Genomic DNA, 25074 nt, shown 5'->3' on the forward strand with positions numbered 1-25074 from the left:
TCTTCTCAGCCTCACTTTCTCATCCATAAATAGGATTTGTTCTTGTGTATATGCCTTGAGGGGCAATATAACAGAAGATAAAAGGGCAGACTTTGGAATTGGGCTATCTGGGATAAAATCTCAGCTCTGCCTTTACAGACTAGTAATTGACCTTGAGTCAGTTACTGAATCTGTCTTTGCCTCATTTTTCTCTTCTGTCAAGTGGGAACAATTATAGTGGATTCTATGAGCTAATTCATGTTCCTGACACCTGGTGAGGGCTCAGTCATTGTTAAGCTATGATTACCTTAGCAAGGCTTGTGAGGATCCAACAAGATGGCAGCTATGAGCACAGTTCCCAGACTCGAAGGTGCTGTACAAATATGAGGAAAGAGGGGAGTATTATTTTGGAAATGTTGAAGGCACAGCTTCCCTCCCACATTTGTCTGGGGTGGGGCAACAGTTTTACTTATTTAATGTTAAGCTAGAAGATGCACCAAAGGAAGGTGAAAAACTGAAACCGCCAACCGTTTGAGCAGTAGGCTGCACTGAAACAGTGTGGCCAGTGCAAATGTTAAGGGCCTGGGCAAGGCCCACTTCCTCCCTACGTGCCATGGGTCTTCCTCATACCAGCAGCTTCCCAAGGCTACAGGAAGTGGGTCCAGGAACACTCGAGGGTGTGTGCAGGGAGGCTTGGGCCGGAGGGTGGCAGCTGCTGGGGAGAGAACAGAAGCCTTTCAGGTCCTTGGTGGGTCCTGCGGCCGCCTGTGCAGTAGCCCCTGCCCTCTCCCAGGGGCGGGAGAGGCCTGCCCAGGACGGGCGTGTAGCCTACTCCCCGCCAAGCCTCTTCTCTCTTGAGGTTGCAAGCCACTGTACAAAAGGCATCCAGCCCGAGAGAGGCAGGCTGGAGAGGAGAGCCGAATCTTTTCTCAAAGGAAGTGCAGTTGTGGTTTTGAGACGTTCACTTCACATCTGTGGTTGGCGTTTCCCAGAGTTCTCAGAGGTGAATGCAGGGTCAGCCCGATGTCGCCAAATAAGGTTCACCAGTGACCTTAGCAACAGGCTTCGCTGCCCATTGGCTGCCACTGCTGCTGCCAGCCAATGCGGCCTCTGCGGGCCGGCGCTGAAGCTGGGCTGAAGCTTCCTCATGTGCAGGGATCCAGCTGCTCCCTGTCAGGAATCACTGCCCTTTGAGGCAGCCACAGATAGGTAGAGAGCTCTGGGCAAAGGTGCGAGGGTGGCAGGACTGCCTGGGTGCCCACGTCTCAGAGTCGACCAGGCCAGCACTCCAGTGAGTCTTCACACAGCACCGATCTGCACCGTCAGCTTGATGGCCTGCTCCCAGCTTGCCAAGATGAGTTGTTCCCTACCACTCCCACCTTGTCCTAGCTGTCAACCTTGGAACTCCATAGTTCCTATTTCATAGTTCTGTTCGTTCCTCCTTTGTGCCAGGCACTCTGCTAAGCTCCTTCTACACATTATCTCTTTTAACTGTCTCAATAACCCTGTAAGTGAATTAGCCGCATTTTACAGATGAGGAAACTGAAGCTAAAGAAGGTAACCGGCCCAGTGTTGCACCAGTAAGTAGGGAAGCCACAATTTAAACCCAATTTAAACAAATCCAGATCCTACACTATTAACTGTTGCACTATATTGCCAGTTGCTCCGTGTCTGTGTGTCTCAGTGTCTTCATCTGTGGCATGGGATGATAACACCTACCTCACGGGTTTGGGTTGTGGATTATGTGGAGTGACTTACGTGCAGGAACCTAGTGCAGAGCGGCGGCTTGTCCAGCGGCACAGCTTGGCACCTGTAGGCTTGGTGCCTGATAGGTGTGTTCCACAGGCACCCTGCACGTCCCTCTCGCATGGAGTGTGCTGCTGAAACATTGAGGTTTCTGAACTGGACTTCTCTGGGGCCCTCACATTTGCTTTCCACTTCCTCATTCTCAGCCTCCTCCCACTCTCACCCAACTACATCACCGAAGTAGGGAGGCTGGAGAGGAGCCTGCTGCTAGAGGCCCCGGCCTGTGAGTGCCAGAGGGGACAGGATGGCTGGGCTGGAGGGGACAAGTTTGGAGGACCGAATGTAGGCCAGTCAGACTGCAAGGGCAGGCATCCCTCATTTCCTCTATCCCAGATACAGCACTGCTTCCCTGAGAAACATTTTCAGAATTGAAAAATATGTAAGTGATCTGGTAAAGATGAAAATACATGTACCCTGTAACCCAGCAGCCCCACTCCTCAGAATCTGCTCTAACCAAAGTCTTACTCATGTGCACCACAATATTCACAAATAAATTGTGCAGTATTACTGCAGTGAAAATGAATGAACTACTGCGACCTGTAATACTGTAACATTGGATAATAATACTGTAATAGTACTGTGACTCTCATCAACATAACGTTAAATGAAACTGCAGAAGAATACACACAGTATAATTCCTTTCATGAAAAGTTTAACAACTGGCAAAACTGAACTGTATTGTTTAAGGATATATGCAGAAGAGGTAAAACTATAAAAAGCACAGAAATTATTATCACAAAAGGCAATTTAGGGGACTTCCCCGGTAGCGCAGTGGTTAAGAATCCACCTGCCAATGCAGGGGACACGGGTTCAAGCCCTTGTCCCCTGAGGAGCCTTGGAAGAAATGGAAGGTCTGGGAAGATCCCACATGCCACAGAGCAACTAAGCCCGTGTGCCACAACTACTGAGCCCGCGTGCTGCAATTACTGAAGCCCGTGCTCAGCAACAAGAGAAGCCCCCACAGTGAGAAGCCCACACACCACTACGAAGCGTAACCCCCGCCCTCTGCGACTAGAGAAAGCCTGCGCGCAACAGTGAAGACCCAACGCAGCCAAAAAAAAAAAAAAAAAAAAGTCAATTTAGTCATGAGCACAGGGGAGGGTTGGGGTTGTGATAAGGAGGGGCATAGGGGTCTTTGAGGGTGTTGGCATTGTTTTATCTCTTAACCTGGTGGTGGCTATACAGATATTTGCTTTCTATTTTATACTTATTAAACTGAACATATGCTTTGTGCATTTTTCTGCATAATTATTGTTTTGCAAAAAAAAGTGTACGTGTCATTTCCAGCACTGAACAGTGCAGTGAAGGGACAGGACGGCAGAATGAGCTCTACCCCACTTGAGACTTTTGGAACAGCATTCAGGAGTTTCCACACTGTTTGCTGAACCACAACTTTTACTGCAGATGAGGAGCCTTGGAAGGAATGGAAGATAAAAGCCATTATGCAATTTAGGATTGAAGGATATCCTTTGACATATCACTGCAGCTGGGGATGAGGAACCAGTGCTTGTGGAAACAGGGACCGGATCACACCATGGTCAAGACCTGGCTGGACTTGAGGGGATCTGAAGGGGCAGAAGGACACATGCAAAGACCGTACCTGGGACCCAGCCTGCTTGGTCCCCATAGAGGGTTAATTCAGCTGGAGTTCCCATCCCAGGATCCCCTCTTCAGGGATGTGTGTATTTGTTGATTGTCTGCCGTATGACTGACCCCTTCAGAATACTGAAAGAAAATGGCCTTCAGCAGTGGCTGAGACAGGGCCTTTTCGGATGCACAATAAGGAGTCTAAGGCTACAGGATGAGGCCTTCCTGACTCTGCCTCCTAGGGTGCTGGCATTTCTAAGCTGGCAAGCTTGTTTTATTCATCCTTACTTCCCTAGCCTGGAGTAGGCCATGAATGACAGTTAATAAACGTTTGTGTTGTGAGCCAATGTGTAGAATATATGCTGTAGAGAGTAAGGCCTCATCAGGTCCCAGAGAGGCAGCCTCCCAGACACCCTGCTTCTCTGGTCCATCTCCAGACACCCTGTTTCTCTGGTCCATCTCCAGACATCCCAGCCAGCTACAGCAGACTTCCTCAGGAGGTGCCCAGGGCTCTGGCCCAATGGCAGCCTGTCAGGTGTTAAAGATAATCCTCCTTTTTCTTCTCCGAGCTAAACATCACCAGTTTCCACAACCATTTGTCTTATAGATCCAGTATTCTGGTTATCCAGTCTGGAGAGGCAATAAGAGGATCCAGACATGGTCTGAACAGGCAGAACCATGGATGCAGATGGCAAATTTGGGTTTGTGTGCTTTGACCGTCAGTGTATTCAAGCTGTGATGGTGACAGCTGCTGGCATGGCCTCTGACGTGGTAGGAAGGTTCAGGGTCACTGCTGAGCGCCTTTCTTTCTTTCTTTGGTGTTCTCATGGGCTTTATGTAGACACTTTTTTGATGTAAAACCCCAAGCTGTAGTCCTTGTCACAGTGTTGTATTTCTCCTCAACTCTCCTGGAGACTCCCTGAGAGCTGGCTAGAAGTAAGCACTCCATAGGTATTAGCTCCTGTTATTTACTTTATTGTTTTCTTTATTTGAATGAACAATCATGAATTCAGTGTCATTTATTGAGCATATACTATATGTCAGGCACTGCTAGGTGCTGGAATATAGCAGTGAACAGAATAGGCTTGTCCCTTCACTCTGGGAAGACTTGTTGATTGAATGGTTGAACTCATTATGATCCACACCACCACCACCAGACATTCAGACATTCACTGGGTGCTCTCTGTGTGTTCAGTTCAGAATATATCCTCTCTGCCTTCCAGTGCTGGAATGTGGGAGTTGTTGAGAAAGATACCACTGTGGGAGTGAAAAAACACTGGACTTGAAATCTCTAGAGATCAAGTCCTAGCTCTGCCAGAAACCCACGGTGTGACCATGGGTGAGTTGGCTTGACCTCTCTGAGCCTCAGTTATCTTGTCAGTGAAATGAGAATAACAATACATCCCTCAGAGGCAAAAGAGGATCAAATAGGGTCACTACACTGCACAACTCCAGGGGGGTGCCATTCAAATTTTAGTCTCTGCAGCTGCTGGTGGCCTAGGATTAAATGAGACCACTTTTGCTGTGCGACCTGAAGTTAACAGTCAATAAACGATAGCTATTGTTATGTACAAGTTAGAGGGAAGCAGGGTTCACTGCAGGCCAGCAGGCTGCATAGGATTTGGCCAGGCTTTGTTCTTCAAGGAAGGGCAGGGCTCTGAGAAGTACAGACTGTGATGCAGGCAAGTGCCAGGAGCTAGCGACTCCCAGGGCAGGTCTGGGAGAAATGAGGCTGGTGAGGGAGGTGGTAAGGAGAAGCTACTGGAAGCTGAGCATGGAGTAGGGATGGATGAGACTAAGACGAATACTTTAATTATTGAGCTGCAGAGAATCCTAGAGAGCATCTTGTCCAGCATCCAGTCTCACCGGGCCAGCAGAGGCCAGGGAGGGAAAGTAGTTGAGTCTCCGAGATCCTGCAGCAAGGGCCAGGGTCAGGGCTCCTGCCTGTACAGAACCCAGCTCAAATGACTCTTCTGGCCCAGTTTATGGTTCCACAAAAGGAAGTCCCTGGCATTTTTCACATATATATATATATATTTTTTTTCTAAATATAAAAGTACTTATAGGTCATTGTAGAGCATTTTTAAGTTATACAAATATAAAGAAGAAAATTTAATCACCTATAGTCCTACCAAAGCTACCACCATTAGTATTCTGATGCATTTCTTCCAGTAGGTATCCCACATATAAAATTATATATTATATATTCATTTGATTGGAATTGTATTGTGTATAGTTTCATGTTCCACCTTTTCCCTGTAAAATCGTGAGTATTTTATGAGAAGGAGGGACTGTTTTTTATGCAAAAGAAACTCTAGAAAATTTTTTTTCTTAGGGGAAAGAAAAGGTGCAAAGCCCCAGTCTGCGGGTGGTTGGGAGGACATCCTGCGGGCTGCAGGGTGGCTCTGTCTCACGTCCGGTCTGAGCTCTGAAGCAGTGGCTCAGAGAAAGACAAACCCTTCTCTCCTCTCCTGGCCAGGGTGCAGCCTCCTGCCTGTGGGCAAGGCAGAGTTGATGAGTCTGCACTCACCCTTCCTTCCCTGACACAGGATGTATGCTCATCCACTCCATACAGAAGTCTGTGGGGCCATGATCGTTATTGCTCATTAATAACAACAGCTTCTCAGTCTGTGTAGCACAGCATTTTCTCATGCATTATCTGACCTGAGACTCACACACACTGTGAGGCAGGTAAGACAAAAGCTGTTAAACCTTTTCTGGATGAAGAAGCAGGCTCCAAGAGGTTTAGTGCCTTATTTGAGGCCACACAGCCAGTAAGTGGCAGAGCAGGGATTTTATGAAGATCTGGCTGACATCCACTTTAGTGATTTTTTTTCCTCTAAACCTTTTTCTCTCTAGTCCTAGGTTTTCCTAAGCCAAACTGAATTCCCTTAGTGAGGCCAAAGACAGAGAGCTTTGAGCATTATGGGTGTGTGGAAAGGACACAGAATGCCACCCTGGGAGTCCTAAGGCAAGTCCTGCCAGCTCTGGCTGGATGTGCTGGGTAGCCTGACCTCAGGGCAGCTCTTCCTGGACAGCTCAGAGCCAGAACCTCTGGAGCTTTGGGGAATAGGTTCAAGGAGGCAGCTGTTTCCTGTAGGCACATCCAGCAGAGGCACTATTCTTCGGTATCCTTCTTGACCCACCCAAGTCACGGAGGCCCATTCCCTGCGCAGGGCTCCAGAGTCACAGTGTCTCCCAGGACAGAGTCGGCTCTTTCACAGAGCGACTGTGGGACTCTGTGAGACTGACTCTAACCAGGGGATTCTGAGCAGTTACATCCTTCAGGTGGTATCCCAGTATTGCTGCTATAACAAATTCCCATAAATTAAGTGGCTTAAAACAACACAAATTTATTATCTTACAGTTCTCTAGGTCAGAAGTCCAAAATGGGTCTTAACTGAATTAAACTCAAGGTGTCAGCAGGCTGCGTTCCCTTCTGGGGACTCAGTAGAGAATCTGCTTCTTCGCCCATGCTAGCTTCTAGAGATCACCTGCATTCCTTGCCTTGTAGCCTCTTCCTCCATCTTCAAAGCCAGCAATGGCTGGTCAAGTCTTTCACATAATGCTGCCTCCCTGATTCTGACTCTTCTGTCTCCTTCTTCATTTAAGGACCCTTGCGATTACACTGGACCCATCCAGATAATCCAGAATAATCTCTTTATTTTATTTTATTTTATTTTATTTTTTTGCGGTACGCGGGCCTCTCACTGTTTTGGCCTCTCCCGTATGCGGAGCACAGGCTCCGGACGCGCAGGCTCCGCGGCATGTGGGATCTTCCCGGACCAGGGCACGAACCCGCGTCCCCTGCATCGGCAGGTGGACTCTCAACCACTGCGCCACCAGGGAAGCCCAATCTCTTTATTTTAAAGTGAGCTAATTAGCAACCTCACTCCCCATTGCCATGTCACAGATTCCATGCATTAGGATGTGGACATCTTTATGCCACCATGGACCATTATTCTGCCTACTCCTCTGGGTTCTCCAAGGGCTCCATTATCAGGCATAGAAAGCAGGCCGGGCCAGACCACAGTCAGGATGTGCCCACCCTTATTAGGAGAGGTCCTTTATGCCTAGGTCCCCTCCCACCTTTTCTGCTCCTCACTCAGCTCAACCTGTCCTGGATTCCTCTTTTCCCATGCTCTGTGCCCAGTCTTGGGTGGAGATGGGCTAGGCAGGAAGTGCCAACACGTGTGGACATGGACGAGGGGGGATGCAAGGCTGGATGCAGCAGGGCTCTGGGAAGCCCTGGGGGCTGAGCACCTCCCACCCAAAGACCGTAGGGCTTCCAAGGACTGGGGCCTCTGAGAACTAAGGCACTGAATTCTAAGGGAAGCTCCAGGCCTGGAGGGGCAGGCAGCCAGACACTGAAGTCCCTCCACCTCAGCATCCCTGGCTGCCCTTGACAGCCAGAGGTCACCTGGCCCCTTTCCTCAGTATGACTGCCTGTCTGCCTTTACTCATTCCCTTTTCCCACTCCTTTCCTGGGCCTCAGGCTGGAACTTTGTGGGAGCCTGTGGAAGCAGTGGGCCCTGCAGAGCCTCTGTCCCTGAGCTGCCTGCTGAGGTCCCCAGGGATATAAGACCCAGTAGGAGGGCCAGTGGGCAGTGCAGAGAAGGAGGGGCTGGACAAGGCCTTTGGTCCTCCAAGTAGGGGGACCAACTCACCCCAGTTTGCCCAGGACTCTCTCAGTTCTAGCAATGAAAATTCCCACATCCCAGGAAACTCATCTGTCCTGAGCAAACTGGGATAGTTGGTATCCTGCCTCCAAGGCCCTTTGCCCCTCCTAATCTACTATAGATTACTTTGTCAGCCTGGATGGCTAGCCCTTTGGACTCTTGGATGCCAACCTCTGCACGGTATCTGGGAGCAGAGAGATCTGGGGGCTGGGGAAGGGCCCCAAGCGAGTGCCGGGGAAGTATAGATCTCTGCTTGCAGTGTTCCTGGACCCATGCCTGTATCTGCATGGGACAGAGCTCCTAAATATATGCACGGGGGGGGGGGGGGGGTGAAGAATTGTGTTTGTACCCGATTTCTAAACATTTAATAGCATGATTACTTTTGGGTGGTGTATTGCAGGTGGCTTTAATTAATGTTTCTATTTACTTATCTGTATTTCTTACTCTGTACAATTAAACCATGTTCCTTTTACTTGTGTACATTTTTAATAAAAGAAAGTAATTAATGACTCAGACTTCCATCCCCAGCAGTCCTGCTGAGGGACACAGATGGGTTGTGCTGCATGTCGTGGGACACAGTGGCTTTTGTTCTGGGCTGGTTGGTCATGGCCCATTCTGCCCAAGGCTCTACTGCAGGGTCAGAGCTAGTTACCACTCTGTGCCTTCCCTGTCTCTCAGCCTTCTCCCTGCACTCCAGAGTCCAGCCTGGATTGTCCCCCAAGGAAGGACTCAGAAAAGCCAGGTGGACAGTGGGTAGAGAAGGTGAGCAGATGCTAACTGCAGGGCTTTGCTGACCCAGCGTTTTGCAAGAGATGTTCTCAAGTGCCAATCCTGCCTGAGCAGGCTCTCCTTCTGTGAGAATATGGAGGAGATGAGCTGCTTGCCTCTGAGGAGCTTCCAGTCTGGTTGGAGAGGTTGGGCATGTGGGGAGTAGCAGACAGGAAGGGGACGGGCACTGGCTGGTGAGGTTTTGCCTGTGTGAGCTGTCAGATACAGGAGGGCCCCGGGACTGCATTGCATGTGTCTCAGTCTGGCCAGAGACCAAAACTGGGGTCCTCCCAAGTGTCCTGAGGCAGGCCCCCAAAGTGGGGGCAGATGGTCTCCTAGGAGGAGAACTCTGGCTGCTTGCCAGTGCATGACAGAAGGGTGGTGATGAACTGTTCTCAGACGCTGTTCTGAGTCTTAGAAGTTTGGACACCCTTCAGGCCCTCCTCTGCCACACCCCACCCCACACACCTAGGAGCTCAGCCCTCACCCTGGCAAGCCCAGAAGGAGCACCAGAAGGGGAGCCCTGAGTCCCCAGCAGAGGCAACCACCCTTCACCTCCCACAGGCAAGGGCAGCAGCCCTCACCCCAGTTCACCATCGCGGTCGTATGGGCAACGTGAAAGGACTTCTTGACTTTTTCTCAGTTTTAAGGAAAGTAATTGCTATTCTGCCCTAATGACTCCCTCCCTCCCTGTTCACCCCAGATCCCTAAACACCAGCTCCACACAACCGAACAACTTGCTCGTTCCATGAAGTCAGCTTTCTCAGAGAAACCTGGCACACGATTCCCCCTGCCCCCACCCCAGGGCTCATGTGGCCTGGGCTGCTTACTTTGCTCCTGAACTATGATCCCTAGCGTACCCCTTCACCTGTCTGAGCAAAGGTGTGGCTGAATATTTTTAACTGCTGTGGAAGAACTCACTGCACCTGCCCTAATCCCGGCGGATTCAGGATGGGCAGCGTGAGGGAGAAGTTGATAGTAGAGCCAGACACCCCGTATCCACCTGGATGGTAAGGAAAAAGGGATGGGAGAGACGTAGAAGGACCCAGGCCAATCCAAGGCATATGGCCGGGAATGAAAGTGAGAGCCACCCTTGCTTCCTCTCAGCAGAGTCTGGAGGGTGGGGGAGGCCTTCCCTGAAGGAAACCTGCCAGTGAGTCTGAGAGCCCACCTGATGTAAGGCAGCAACCAGCCAGCTGCCAGGGGCGCTGGGTTTTCTCAGGGACCAGGAAGCCAGGATTAGACTCAAAACAGGCAGAGGGTGGCTCCAGCCTTGTGGCTGTGAGTTAGGATGCACCCTTGATGGGCTTGGCTCATACAGTTACCCAGAGTCCAGATCTCTGAGGATCCCAGGACTCAACAAAGGGTCTGATTTAAAGCAGGAGAACGAGAGAGACCCCGTTGCCTTGCTCAGACAGAAACGCAGCTGAAAAAGTCCTTTTTGATCCCTAGAGCTGAGATAAAGCCTAGCAGGCCAGAGTCCCCTGGAGCTGGGAGCTGGTTCACAAACGGACATGCGTGGCTGAGGTGCCCCCTACATTGAAGCCAAGTTACCGGCCTGTCTGTTCCGCCCCCTGGGGGCCCCACCCAGTGAACTGCAGGTGGCCTCTAGGGCATTTGCATCGCCTCCCTTTAGGATCAAGTCAAAACTCACCTCACCAGGGCCCTGGGGCCTGTAGCCGCCGAGCCATGTTGCCTGGGGTGAGGGCAGGGAGCTGAAGGGAGGGGTCCCACACAGTGTCCAGAGCAGCTGCAGCTTTTGCTACCTTCCCTCTGTGTCCCCAAATGCTTTTTCGGCACGAGGTGCTAGCTGTCCCAAGCAAGCTCTTCCAAACTTCTTCCCCAGGCCTCAGTTTCCTCCTCTGTGGGCAGCCTGACATCGTGGAAACAGCCTGGGTTCCGGGCACAGACAGATGTGGGTTGGAATCCAGGCCCCATACTGATTAACTGAATCATCCTGGACAAGCACCTTGTGCTGGTTGAGCTCTGGTTTCCGTGTCTGTGAACAGGGGCTGTGGTGGGGTGCCAGTGCCATGGTGTATACAGGGTGCTTGGCACAGTGCCTGATGCAAAGTGAGCACTCAAGGCTGTGTTGTCATCATCCAGCTGGACTGTGAGGTCCTTTTCAGTTCTGCTCCTTTCTGAGCTCGTGAAGCTGGATGAGGGATGGTGTGGTGGGTGAATGTCTGTCTCTCCCCTTGTACTCAGCCCTCATGTCCTTGCCTCATTGCCTCCGGTATCTCCCCAATTGAAATTCAACCCAGCACAGACTCCGTAGGCCTGCCTCACCGTTGAGCCTGCAGAAGTGGGGGGTTCTTTTACAACTCCCCACCCCTAGGAAGTCAGCAGAAATGGGTCTCTTGGGAGCTGCCTGGAGCTAGGAAAACCAGGTAGCCAACCAGCTATGCCCTTGTGCTGCCTTAGACTTGGACTCACAAGTGAGCCCTGGCTGACAAAGACAAGTCTTATTCTGCCCAGTACTTTGACTCCTGGAAAAGGAAGTACATGAGCTCCTCATTCACCCTCCAAGCCTCTGCCCCCGTGACTGCTGGCATAAGTGGGGAAAGGTTAGTGCAGAGTTCTGATGAATTTCAAACATTCTCATGATGGGAGGGTTAGCTGTGCCCAGATTAAGAAAGGGCGTTACGTCTGACAGACAAAAGCTTCCTGGGTGCTCCAACAGGGCTGCTGAGGAATCCTGTACCCCACTAATACAAGGATTTTTGGATGTGTGCAAATCATGTGAAAGAACACCCAGTGGTCCCAGAGAATGACAGCCTGGGTATGACCCGGCCCCACCAGCCTGGGGGCATCACTTGCAGAGGAAAGGACTTCACCTCCAACCAGGCCCAAGACTTTTTCCAAGACTTCAGTTCTGTCTTTGGCAGTCCCCACCCAAGGCTTGCAGAGAGATCTGAGGATGCGCTTATCTTGCACACAGTGCACTGAAAGATGCTGAATACTGATATATCAAGAAGGGATGGTTTGCATGTCTTCCCTAAAGGTCTTCTGCCACCATGAGCCTTTGTATGGGAAGCTAGCATATTAGCCTCTAGCTTCCTTCCTATTGCCAAGTAAGCTGAATGAGTAACAGCCCAATTAAAGTGACACCTTTGGAGTAAGGCAAGGGAACTCCTATTACTAACCAGAAATGCCCTTGAACATCTATAGACTTGGTAGGGCAGGAGTTCTAGCTGGTGTGCCTGAGCCCCACGTTGCCGGTTTACCCCATTGGAAAGTGGTCCTTCATGACAATGATGTTATCACAACCCCAGCGAAACAGGTCTTTCAATGAACTCCTAGTCCCTCAGCCAAGAGCTTCTACCATTAGCACTTAAACTGAAATTCTTGGGAGTGAGCCACAAAAGCATTGGCAGATTCTTCGAATGAATTTATTATGCCCAAATCTGACACCGATTATACTGATGTTGCTTCATTTCAGGCACTGTTTGTCTAATGAGTTAGTATCAGCTGCCATCCTTAGGTGAGCATTTGGACTTTACTGTTACTCTTGTCAGGCATGGGCTGAGGTCCATGGTGGGGTGTGGTGAGACAGCTCACCATCCTGGAAAATCTGGCTCCATCCCACACTACTCCTTCATGTCTGGTCCTTAGGATTCAGCTCCCTTGTGATGGGGAGGGGTAGGTTTTTGGGGTCCCTCCCTGGACATTCCAAGGAGTTGGTTCCAATTGTTTCGGATGCCTAGGGTAAGAAGAGTTAGAGACCAGGACTCCGTCTTGGCTCTAGAGATTAGGACCTCACTGATGGAATTCCTCTCCCATTTTGGTAACTTACAAGTGATGAACTTTGCATATTAGAACTTGAGAGATTTCCACACCTGCCTGGGACTTCAACATATCCACTGCCTACTCTGTCAGGGAATACATCAAAGGACAAGAGGAGAGAAGTCAGAAGCAGTCCCCGCTGTTTGCTCTGGGTTGCCTCCCTTCCTCCCCACCCCTCCTGGGTCTACTCTACCTGGCTTCACACCACTCCCAACCATCCTTAGCTGGAAAAGCCACGCACTAGAAGACCTTACCAAGCCCCCAGTTAGAAGCCATAGGAGGCTAGCCTCCCCATCCTATTTTCCTCAGTAAGGGTGGGGCCCTGCAAGAGCTGGGAATAGTCATCTTATCCCTCCCCTTTGGCCCCCAGATGATGCTAACTCTTGAAAAATCCAGGTGGATCTTCTGATGGACAGTGCTTGAGGCTGGTCTATCCAGGCATCCAAACAGAATGTCTACCCAGCAGGAGGGCCACCTGCCGTTCAGGGAACAATACTTCCCAAGCTTTGCAGAGCAAGTCTGACTGAACTTCGCCCATTTTCCAGTTTTTTCATTATTTTCTCACTCAGCCTTCTCTCTCCCACACTCCTTCCAGGTGGCTAGGCCCTACAAGGGGGTGTCTGGGACCAAGAATATGGAAGATGTGTCCACACGGCTTGGTGTCCCTGAGTGACCCCTTCACTGCCATGGCCTCATTCCCTAGACGATGCTAGTGATGCCTGCTGGCTCCCCTTGGCCAGCCTGCCTACTGCTTTGGGTGCTGTTTAGCCCCAGGGCCAGACTGTGGAGGGAAATGAGAAAAGCCTACTTCCAGATCTCTGCCTCTCAGACACTGTGACTTGGTTCTTATCTGAGACCCTTCATTGCCAATATATCAGTGATTCCCAACCTGTGGTTTTCAGAAACACTGTTCTGATCAAAGATATCCCTTCACAGAGATGCTGTGAATCTCTATTAGCCCAGCCAGAACCCTGAAAAGATGTGGAAGAAGGAAGCCTGCTTCACGTAAGGTCATCCACGGTTTTCCTAACACATTTGTACATGGAGCTGTTTCACAGCACACTGCAGGCTGGTATTCAGCACCAGTTATTATTGGCTGTCAAAATAGTAAAATACTTTTGAACAGTCAGGTAAATTAGCCTCAAGCCCCTGTCCCCAGTGTCCTCCAACCACCCCAGGCCCTCCCCCTCAAATCTGCTCCCAATCCAGTATCGACTTGTACTGTCCAATATGGTAGCCACTGGCCACATATGACTTTTAAAATTTTAATAAATAAAATTCCAGGGACTTCCCTGGTGGTCCAGTGGTTAGCACTCCACACTCCCACTGCAGGGGGGCACAGGTTCCATTCCTGATCAGGAGACTTAAGATCCCGCATGCCTCGTGGCGCAGACAAAAAAAAAAAAAAGAATTAAAAAATCCAGTTCCTCCACTGCACTGGCCACATTTCAAGTGTTCGGTTAGCACATGTAGGTGTGCCGCTGCCTACTGCAGTGAACACTGCAGAGACAGAACATTCCTGTCACTGCAGCAAATGGACAGCAAGTACTGCTTGGCGGCACAGCAGGTCGCGGGAACCTTTTGGGGGCTGGTGTCTGTTCTGATTGCCAGTGACCATGCTATGCCAACTGTTAACTTTTTGGAGTAGCACCTGAGTACACCTGCATTTGAATTTAGCAGGACATTCAAGTCTACGGCACACTCCCCAGGCCCCAGGAGCCCAAGTTCAACTCATAGCTCTGGCTATAAAGCCATGGGCAAGTGACTATATTTACATGAGCATATGCCTGTGCCATGACTGTCCCTTCTCCTGCCACCTTCTCCATGAACATAATTGAAAGGATTTCACAATAGGTGCACATCACTGCTCACCCCAAAGGCAAGCTCAGGCAGGATGCCAACAATGAGTCCATCAGAATGTGTCTACAAAAAGTAAAATCATCTATAATTTATGTCTAAGTAAAAGGCCACACCACTTATAAACAATTAACATTTTATAAAAAGACAAATGTACATATTTACACACATGTACATGTGTGGTCACACATGACTTAGTGGTCAGATGATGTTTCCAATTTTAAAAGTCACACTCACACTTGCCTCCCTGGGCCTGCTGGGGGCTGCTGGGGCCTGCCTGAGGGGGCAGGTGGGTACAGAGCAAGGCACAGTATAAATAAACACAAAGGCCAAGAGCTTGGGGGAAGCGTTAGTGTACACCTCTGATCAGAAATGTGGCAAGGTCCACAAGAAAAAGTGCCAGGTTTTTTCACAATCCCCTCAGCCTAAGCAGGGAGCAGGGCAGAGCTCCTCTGAGGCAGAGGGGGCACTGTCCCCACAGGACCCCATTCTTCCTTCACATTTCACTGGCTTTGGAACAGTCCCCAGGGCTCAGCTAGGAAGGGAGGTGGTTCTTTGGGAACAGGATTCACTTAGTGCAATTGTCTCTTAGTGCAGAGCCAGCCCTGGAGTTGGTGCTGTGCTTTCTGAGGTCACTGGTCCGTTCCCTTGGGCCAGCTCAGTGACAGCAAGACCCTCTCCAGGCAGCTGGGCTCAGAGGGAAAAGCTGGAGGCTGACTCCCGTCTGAGACCTCCACCTGACACACCAGTCTCAGAACGCCATCTTCCCAGGAGGCAGGGCCAGCTTTACCCCACAAGACAAGCCCAGACCCTGGCCTGCCGGACCCCCAGAGGCCACTGTCCCAAGGAGGAAAGCCCCATCCCTGGTCAGCAGTGGGGTTACACTTTATCGTATCAAGGGGCCACAGGATTCCTGCTTCTCTGCACCACAGCCGCCATGATGCCAGGTCCTGCTTGCCTAGAGAAGTAAAAGGGGGCCAGGGGCCCACCTATGGTGCACAAGGAATGGCCTGGATGGAGGGCAGCCTGACTGGGGGCAGCAGGCTGTCCAGCCAGCTGGTGTCCATGTTCTTCAGATCTGAAGATATCAGCCCAATATACCCTAGAAGATGTGAAGAAGGTTGTGTGAGGATTGGGGGTGGGGAGGCAGGTGTGTTCTCCCCCCCACCCTCCAGCCCTATCCGTGAAGGCCACAGACACAGCAGCCTCTGCTGTCCGCCGCATGGCAACCTCAATCTTAGGCAAACCTGAGGGCCTGGAAGGAGCAGCTAATTTGCAAGCTGTCTGTACCCAGATGAATTTAACAAGGATGCTTTACCCCTGCTGCTCTCTGGCCCTGCCCCTAAGCCTTCCCCACCCACTACCTGGTTTTCCCTTCTTTGAGAAACCATATGGATCCAGGGTCTTCTTACCCCCAGGGCTGTCAACTTCTGGCTCCTCTTTGCAGCTGAAGTCTCCATAGACAGAGGTGGGCTGGGCCCCAGGTTCATTGAGCAGGTACCCCTTCCCATCCACGCTTGTCTGCTGCCACCCTGACTGCTCCAAGAGCTGGGGACAGATAAATAAGAAGCCATCGGCTCACTTCCAGTACAGACTCACCCTCTGGTCCTGCCTTCAATAAGCCGACACTTCCCAGCCAGGATCACATCCTTGGCCCTTTTCACATTCTCAAATGGATATAGACGTGGAGTGCAGTTAGGATAGGGGCCTGGGAGGTGAGAGTCTGCCCTGGGCTGACACTCCCACATCTACCTTCTGGCATAGAATCTCCAAGACTTCCCTCTCAACTGGGTAAGGACATACCAACCGGGAGTGTGGCTTAAAGCAATGGTTCACATATTAAGTCAAGAAAAGATGCCTAGAAATTTCAGGTAGAGATAAGGAACTATGCCCATGTCTCCATTTTCTGTGCTGATGGAACACAGCCTGGGTACAGCTACTTCAAAAACTTTTTTACATTTATTTTAAAAACTGAAGCAGAAAAAAACCTGGAGAATAATTTGCTTAAAAAAAGAAAAGCCATCATATTACAGATCCCAAAGGCTGATTACTGAAACCTGATGTGCATTTCCCAAACTAACAGGACTGGGGCATGTTAGGGCGGAGGACACGGGCCAGGGACCCGGCACTGATGGTGGCTGACTCAGAGCTATCCGAGGCCCTAGGACAGCATGTCAGAAACCCAGCCTCCCTCCTGCCCCCACTTCCACAGTGTCTTTCCCACCAGCCAAAGTGGTCAGTGGTCCCCAGCCACATGGATGTGACACTTGTAGGACCGTGCAAGCAGACAGGTCACAGCAGCAACTGCCTACCCTCCAACTTGGAAGCTCTCACTGGTTCTCTCCCCTCACTGAGAAGTAGCCACCTCAAAAGAGCACTGAAGAAGGAAGGAAGGGGCTTTACCTTCATGATGTCCTCAGTTAACTTCCCTTCCTCATCCTCATCTGTTGCAGCTGTGGATGGGGAACAGCAGAGAGGTTGGCTGAGGTCAGCCAGGCTCACCCTGCAGTGCCAGCCCCACCAAGTCCCCCTACCCCTTCACACATGCGCACACACACGCTGGCCTCCCAGTGGATATCTGCCTTCCATGAAGATTCCAGAACAGAACACTGTCCTTGTGACTCAGTCTCTTGAACCCTGAAGCCACACCTCTTCCCACCTCTTCCCTCTTCTCTCCAGCCCACCAGTCAGCTCAGTGCCGGGTGGAGTTCTGACCATCTTTTCTGCCTCAGGAAACCCCTCCTTGGATCCCAACAGTCAGGCAGGCAGGCCAGGCCCCGGAGGCACGAACCTTCAGAGGTGGAGGGCATGGGCGACACCTGAAAGTTGTACAGGTCACTGGTGCTGTCTGGCACAATTTCCACTGGAATGCGCCAGTCGGGGAGGGTGCTACTGACGGCACACGGTGACAGTGCTTCAGGACAACAGAAACGGAGGGTCAGAGCTGTGTGCTTTCTTAGTTTGCCAGGACACCCAGCATCCCCCCCAACTTGCAGGCTGCTCCAACAGGTCACCATCTACAAGCCCGGTGCCCCCTAGACCAAGAGAAAGAGCCATCCCACCAACCTATGTGGTCCCCTGCCAGACCCGGCCCACCTTACCTGGAGTAAGGGCCCGTTCAACGTCCAAGTCCTGCCCCATGTAGCCCTGAGTTGTGTAGCTGCTGTGGTCATCAGGCAGGGTGGAGCTGCTGAGTCCATCAGAGAAGGTATCGGGGCTGGATTCCCCACATGACTGTAGAAGGAGAAAGAAGCTTAGGCCCAGGCTTGCTGGGGCACTCCTTCTACTGCCCACCCTTGACTCTCAGGTGACCAAAGGCTAGCTGCTTAGGATCATACTCACCTTTTTCTTGGCCTTGCTCTTAGCATCTCGGCTGGACTTGGACTTTCTCTCTGTGGGGCAGATAGGCTGTCAACCTTGGTACAGGCAGGCATACCAGCCCCAGCTGACTTCCTTCCTCCTTCCCTCTCTCCCTGAGGGCTTTCCCAGGACCCAGAGCCCTTGGATACCTTTCCTCTGGTTCTTGGTGAGGGGTGGGAGCATCCGGTACACCCGCACAGCTGAACTGCCCTTGTTCCTGCTCTGGTCCTTCACCTCCTCGATATCTGGCAGGGAGTTCATGGCACAGCGAAAGTTGGCCTTCCATGTCTTGGGATCCGGCTCCTTTTCCCCTACTTTGTATCGGCCTAGTGGGCAGGAAAGTGAAGAGTATCATCAGGACTATAGGTGGGGATCCTCAGCTGTGCCCTGGCTTGGGAGGAGAAAGACAAGAGTACCCCTGAGCTCTCATGCTGCCAGAGATCCACAATGGTCAAACCAGCAGGTATTCCTGGGTGACACTTGTGCAGGCCCTGGGCTTCTCAAATGCCCAGACTTGGCTCAAATACATCCAGCAAGCCTCAGCAAAGGGCCTAGCCAGAAGCACTAGAGAGCCCAAGCCCCAAAGTGCTATCTTTGTCACAGATCGTGCCCAGTCTCCCTTTGGCTGTCAGCAGCCAGACGGCAGGGACTGGGGCTTATTTGATAGTTCCTAACATGGGAATGGACACAGAGCAGGCATCAAAGAATATTTACTGATAGGTGGGCTGACTGGTCCGAGATGGGCCAAGAGCCCCATCCCTGAAGGATAAAAAAGAGGCTGCCAACCAGAGGGGCCTTGGACCCAGGACTATTGGTCAACATCAAGAAAAAGGAAGGCCTGGATCTCTTTCAGTGTCCGTGCTCACAACTGCTTTTGCCAGGGAGAACTTTAATCTAGCCACAAACTCCATGAAGAAGCCACACTTTCTAAGATTTTGGCTTCATAAACTCCTTTGTGAACATGCTGAAATGATGAACCCTCTCCCCAAAAACACAGGTCTGCTCCCTGCCCACCCCCGAATTCTGTACAACATCTCAGGGAGCTCAGAGACCCCAGTGAAGAGCCTCTGTGTTAAGAGAAGTGCCTCCCCTTATCTCCTCCCTGCCCCTCTTAAAGCTGGAGTCCAGGGCACACACCTGTGTGAATGGCCCAGCTCCGAAACAGACAGGCATCCTTGTTGATGTCCCAGCCATGCTTGGCAGCGTGCTTCCATGGGATCTGGAAGATCATCTCCTCCTATACAGCACACAAGCACACATACATGTAAGACCGTGTCAGCTCAGAGACCACAGGCTTTTGGCCTGAATCTGCCCAGCCCCCCAGATCTGGGAAAAGGCTGACTTCCCCTTTTCACCCTGACATCTGGCTTGGGTTGACCCATCCTGAGAATGGCTTAAACAGGCTACTCCATCACTAGATCTTTCAGAAGGGGCTCTGGGTTCTGATGAGCTAGGGCATCATCAGCTCAGCAAAGACCTCCTTCTGCCTATTACAGATGTGCTAGGACCCATACAGAGTACCCTGGGATGCTTCTCTCAGACTTGTCAGCCCCAACATGGAAGTGAGAACTCAGTTCATTAGATGGGGCTGCTCAGGACAACTGCGACCACTGGCTCCTACACAGGGGGTCCTGGCCATATATACCTGTGGGAGCTCAGGGCCAGACTTGGATGATGACTACCTGTGTGACCCTGGCATTGTCACTATACCTCTTTGTCCCTCACTGTTTTCTCTTCCGTGAAATGAAAAAAACACAGTAACAAATATAAAAGCTAAGGTCTCACTGTTATCATTACTGGTGGTTAACAGTATGGATTTTTGAGTCAGACTGCTCAGGTTCACATCTTGACTTTATCCCTTTTTGTGTGATCTCATCATCTACTTCTCAGTGCCTCAGTTTCCTTATCTGAAAATGGAGATATTAATAGAATCTACCTCACAGGGCTATGCTGAGGATTAAATGACACAATGTAAGTAACATGGTGCCATGCTCGCTCATAGTAAGTGTACAGTAAGCATTAGTTGTTATTATAAATACTATTATCACTGCTAAGTCTGCAGGGTCTATGTTGTCCTTTGTGCACCACCAGCAAGAGGCCTCTTGGGTCTGGACAACTGGTGCAAGGTTAATTCTTGGGTCAACTGCTGAGCCAGTCACCTTCCTACCAGCAGTGCCCACTTTTCTGTCTCCTATCTGCCTGACTGGATCCCTCTAGAATGTTGTGTGTGCTTGTAGAGGTCTCCCTCAGGAGAGACCAGAACTTTGGCCCTGCAGATGCTGGGAGAATCTTGCTGCTGGAAAACTGTCAGTGCCTTCAGGTGGATGCCCAGGGAGGCAGGCAGAAGTCAGCCAGTGGGGCCCTGGCTGGGTCTTGTACACTCCCTGCAGGATCCACTAGGAAATACATCTGCCTGCTCCCTATCACTTCCCTTTTTGAGCTGCACCTGGAGCTTTGGTCCCCTAAAGAACATGGGTTAAAATAGTGGCAGAAAAACCCAAAGAGTAACACTCACTTTATTAATCCAGATCAGCCCTGGGATTTGGTTGGAATTAATCTGCATCTCTAGCCAGGGTCTCATGCGCATCCGAGTGATGGGCATGTTGGCTGTAAAGAGAAGACAGGAGGCTCCTGTTTGGAGTCTGTTGAGCAGCCCCTAGGCACTACCCTGCCCCACCCCAGGTCATTCAATTACCCTCCCCTCCCCTCGTCCAGATACCAAGTACTACAATCATGGGGAAGGGGGCTTTCTCTGGAATAAAACCACCCTCCAAATCTTTTCAGCATCTTGAGCAAAATGCTTCTTCCCTCACCCCCTCCTAGACAGTCTTGGGAGGAGACAGGCATGCATGTGTGTTTCAAGATTTATGTTCAGGAAAAGAGACAAAACAGAGAGATATCTAAATACCAGAACTTTTCTCCCAAAATTCAAATCCTTTGGGAAGCAAGGGGCTTCTTTTCTTGATGCCAAGAAATTTTCCTGCTTGAGTTGTTGCCACTAGATGTGCACCTTCCCTAATGGACAAGCAGTCACCCTACATCCTGGACACTCCCCCCCCCCCCAAATCTATTCTACGCCTCCCTGACAGTCACAGTGTAGAGGCCCGGACGCCAACCCTTCCGGCCTGGTTCCCCTCCTCGGGCGAAGTGGCCCAAGGAACACCTGTGGCGCCTCTTCCCGCGGTCCCGGGAGGTCCTCCAACCATCCAGGGCAGCAAGCCCCAGGCCCCGCCACCTGCATAGACAACCTGAAACCTGGGGCCTGGGCGCGAGCTGCGACCGCCGAAAGCCGGCGCCGGGAGCAAAGGGCGCCCACGCGCCGACATACACTCGAGTCCCCCGCACTGCTCGTGGATGCGCGCAACCAACACACAGGGCCACCCAGAGGCCGCCAGCGGCTTCGCGCACACAGAGCTGCGGCAGTGGCCGGGGTCGGGCAACCTCGGCCGGGTGGGCGGTCCACGCCGCGGCCCGCCCTCCCCGCGCAGCTGCTTGCCGCTCCTTCAGCGCCTTCCCGAGTCCGCGCGGGGGCCCAGGCCACGCCGCGAGCCCGCCACTCTCCCGGCTGGGGTTTTCGTCCCCCACTTCCTGATGCCCCGCACGCTTTTGTTCGACGCCACCGGTGCCCCTTGCGTCGAAGGCGGGCTCACCTCGGCTTCAAGCGCTTTTCAGCGGCGGCGCCCGAGGGTCCCGGCGCGGTGAGGGCTGCTAAGCGGGCGCGGGGAGCGCGATTCTTGGTGGGAGCGGGGAGAAGGCAGAGGATGCCTGGGTCGCGGAGCCGCTGGGCACGGCTGGCCTCGGCTTGGCTCGGCTCCCGCTGGCCTCTGCTCCGCCCGGATCGGTCGCACGTCCTGCCTCGACGAAGGAGTGGCGCGCTCTGCCGGGGTAGCGGCGCCGGCGAGAAATCTAAACACTTAGCGGGATTCCCCCAGCCCAGGCCGGGCCCCGCCTCCTAAAGAGCCGCGAGGGCGCCCATTGGCCAGCGCCGCCTCATCATTTCGGGGAAATCAGGCTGTTGTAGAGCTAGCGGCGAAGGGGAAGTACAGGGCGGCTGCCCCTCCCCACCCCCTCCGGCCTGGCGCCGCCGCCCCGGGGCGAACGCGGGCCCGCCCCGCCGGCTCCCACTCCACCCCCATACCAGCTAGCCCAGGAGAAAGCTGTCCTGGAAAGTCAAACGCCCCTGGCCCATAGTTACTCACCTCACTCCGCACTCCCCCAGCCTGCTAGCTCCTCTGTCCATCTCCTTGCCCTCCTTTCCTGGGGATGGGGACACCTATCTCCCCAGCCCCGGTGAGGGGGTCACCCGCGCACCTGCGCTTTCTTCAGAGTGGACGCCAGGACTGAATCCCCGGAAAACTAACCTGCTTCCTCAAGCCCGTTAATGGGGTGTCTAGAATAGAGGGTTGGGCTTCCCTGGTGGCGCAGTGGTTGAGAGTCCGCCTGCCGATACAGGGGACACGGGTTCGTGCCCCGGTCCGGGAAGATCCCACATGCCGCGGAGCGGCTGGGCCCGTGAGCCATGGCCTCTGAGCCTGCGCGTCCGGAGCCTGTGCTCCGCAACGGGAGAGGCCACGACAGTGAGAGGCCCGCGTACCGCAAAAAAAAAAAAAAAAAAAAAAAAAAGAAGAAGAAGGGAGGGTTTTGGCTCTCAAACTGCCCCCTTTTTGAGGGATGACCCACCTCCAGGTCATTCACCTTCCCTGGAGAAGTAAAGGAAAGCCTTCCCTGCTTGGGGCTGCCAGGACAAGAGGAAATCGCAGCTTGGCCGCTGCTAGCGCAGCCTGCCAATGGACTAGGGACCTGTTTCCTCAACTACAAAATAACGATAGCCCTACCTTGCTGGTTTACAGTGACAGAGAGATGATGTCTGTAAAGCATCATGCCCTACTTCGGCAGCAGATGATGCGTGGTTTGCGAGGTCCCTGCCCAGAGTCTAATAGTGACCGGGGGAGGCCTCTTCTGCTTCTCCTTCTACACCCTAGGGACTGCCCCACAAAGGGAGAAGGGTTTCAGAGAAGCCAGGACTGCTGAGTTGAGGTGGGTGTGGGCTAACCTTGGCTCCTCCTAGCACTTCTTGCCTTAGGCCACCTCCGCAGTCTCATGTGGCCCTTGCATGGGAGCCCCTCGGTGGCAGCATTAGTGTCATCTCTGGGCCCTCAGAGCTTGGCCCAGAGACATTCTGGGCAACATGGGGGAATTGCTTAGGTCTGACCAAGGTCTTGGGTCTAGCCAAAGGATTGGGGAGCCCAGGTCCCAGGCCCCTTGGGAATGGAAGCTATTTAACTCTTGGGCTTACAACTAGACCTTGACCTACTTGTACTTCTAGACGCTGGGCTGAGTGTTCATTTTTCTATCTAGAACTCTGGCACAGCAGGCTTCTTCCTTCAACCCCATCAAGCTGCTGATTCAGAGGTAAATCACTCTTCCAGGCCGGGTTGGTTGTGTCACTCCTGTCACCCCAGCCCTCCCTCCATAGTGGCCCCCAGTTGCAATGTGGCAGGCTATAAACAGACACATTGATGTAGCATTCCACCTGTCAGTCACACTAGAGCTTCCTTCCCACAGAGGAAATGGATGGGTCAATCCAATAATGGTGCACCAGAATCTGATGCTGTGACTAAGACCAAGCTTGGTTCCCAGGAAACCAACAGGAATGGGTCAGAGCTGTCTCCCAGATACTGATGGGTGCAGGAGCCAGGAGAGGCAGAAAGGCAGGAAAACTGTGAGGAATGAGCCTAGCTGGGTGTTAAGCAAAATGGAAGGTGCTGAGGCCCTGGAAGGGGGCAGAAGGGTTGGAGTGCTTTAAGTGACAGAAGGGAGTGGGAATGCACTACAGAAACCAAGACCTTCTGAGCAAGAAGAGCAGAAAACAAGTGGCTCCTGAGTTGCGAAGTCTGTTCTCTGTGCAGCAACTGGGTGCTTGTCCTACCCCTAAGAACCTGACATAGCCACTGGAGAATTCAGAGTGAGATTAGGGAAATGAAGTTTGCATTTCATGTGGTCTGAGGAATTGACCCTGTGAAGGCAGCAGGAGAGTGTAAAAAGTGCTTTAAAACAAGAACTTTATTTTAGTTCATAACCATCTGTATATATATATCTACAATGTGCATCTTTCTGTGTCATGAAATGTACTTCTGCAATATCATTTGTAATGGGTGCATATTATTCTATCATAAGGTTAAATAAAAATTTACCCAATTAATCCCCTATTGTAGGACATTTAGGTTATTTCCATTTTTTCATAATACAAACAGCACTATGTAGCTAAATCTTTGCGCACATCATAATTTTTTGCTAAGGAGAAATTCCCCAGGGTTAGTATTTACCAGTGAAATTGTCATTTACATTTTTGAAGTGTTCTTTGCCTTTTTTTTTTTTTACTTTTAACTTTAGGGATTCTTATGTAATCTTGAAGTCTATAAGAATCTGCTTATGATGATTGGGGGTGCTATACTCCAAATCAGTGAAATAAAGCTAACCCCTGTTTAAGTATCTCAAATTTTTATTGTAACTGTTCTTGATGAATCCCATTCTAAGATGTATCACACATTCCTTGGGAAGCTGGACAGAATATATCTTGTTCTTTTCAGGTTTCTCTTAGTAATTCAGGGCTGGCCCTTTCCCCTCTCTGACTCAAAAGACTCATCTTCTGTAATTCCAGCCATCCCCTCTGGGCAGGTGACCTCCAAACCCAAACTCTGGCTGCCTTCTGGGTGTTCCCCTACAACCTTATCCACAGATTCACACACAAGCAAGCAGAACTTTTGACCTCCCCATTCCACACTGACCCAGCAGCTTTCTCTCTTCCTAATTCCAGCTCCCTCTCTGGTGAAGTCTTTGCCATCCTCCTCCCCTCTTTGCCTCTCGTGGTCTTCTGGTCTTCCTTGCCTGAATCAAGTCCTGCTTTCACATTTCAGGTTCAGGCTATTGTTGCCACAGCTTCCCCTTGAGACTCCCTCCCTGTCAGGCCTGCCCCTCCAGGCACCTCTGCACTAGGTTTATCTCCCTAACTTTGATGATCTCCCTAGCATTCAGGTCCACACAGGAGCCTTGTGGTTCCCTCAGACTCCTTAGCCCCACATTCAATTCACTGCTAACTCTGGTCCCAAGGGTCCCATCCCAACCTTCTTTCCCACAACTCCCCTACCCTTGGCAGTAACTACAGGGCGGTGGAAAGAGAGTCTAGGAGTCTCATGCGGTGGAAAGAGAACACGGGATTTGAGTCTGAAAACTGTGTTCTTGTGCTTTGCCA

At 51.6% G+C, this 25074-nt stretch overlaps 2 protein-coding genes across 6 annotated transcripts in view; one reads left to right on the forward strand and one right to left on the reverse strand.

Moving 5' to 3' along the window:
* RAD50 (RAD50 double strand break repair protein) overlaps positions 1-25074 on the forward strand; it is a 233741-nt gene that overhangs the window by 61557 nt on the left and 147110 nt on the right. The gene's annotated exons all lie outside the window — the stretch shown is intronic.
* IRF1 (interferon regulatory factor 1) lies at positions 13837-21778 on the reverse strand. Of its 2 annotated transcripts, XM_004317434.4 has the most exons (10): positions 21473-21778; positions 20338-20429; positions 18960-19059; positions 17972-18148; positions 17805-17854; positions 17564-17696; positions 17254-17376; positions 16866-16915; positions 15875-16010; positions 13837-15564 (listed from the first exon to the last, which is right to left on the reverse strand). In XM_004317434.4, the coding sequence occupies exons 2-10, from the start codon at positions 20422-20424 to the stop codon at positions 15452-15454; spliced, it is 969 nt and encodes a 322-aa protein (XP_004317482.3). In that variant the 5' UTR covers positions 20425-20429; positions 21473-21778; the 3' UTR covers positions 13837-15451. The 2 variants fall into 2 exon arrangements, with proteins under 2 accessions (XP_004317482.3, XP_073658613.1); XM_073802512.1 differs by lacking the exon at positions 20338-20429 and having other exon boundaries at positions 21473-21777.

This window comes from Tursiops truncatus, chromosome 3, assembly GCF_011762595.2.
Source record: "Tursiops truncatus isolate mTurTru1 chromosome 3, mTurTru1.mat.Y, whole genome shotgun sequence".
NCBI lineage: Eukaryota > Metazoa > Chordata > Mammalia > Artiodactyla > Delphinidae > Tursiops > Tursiops truncatus.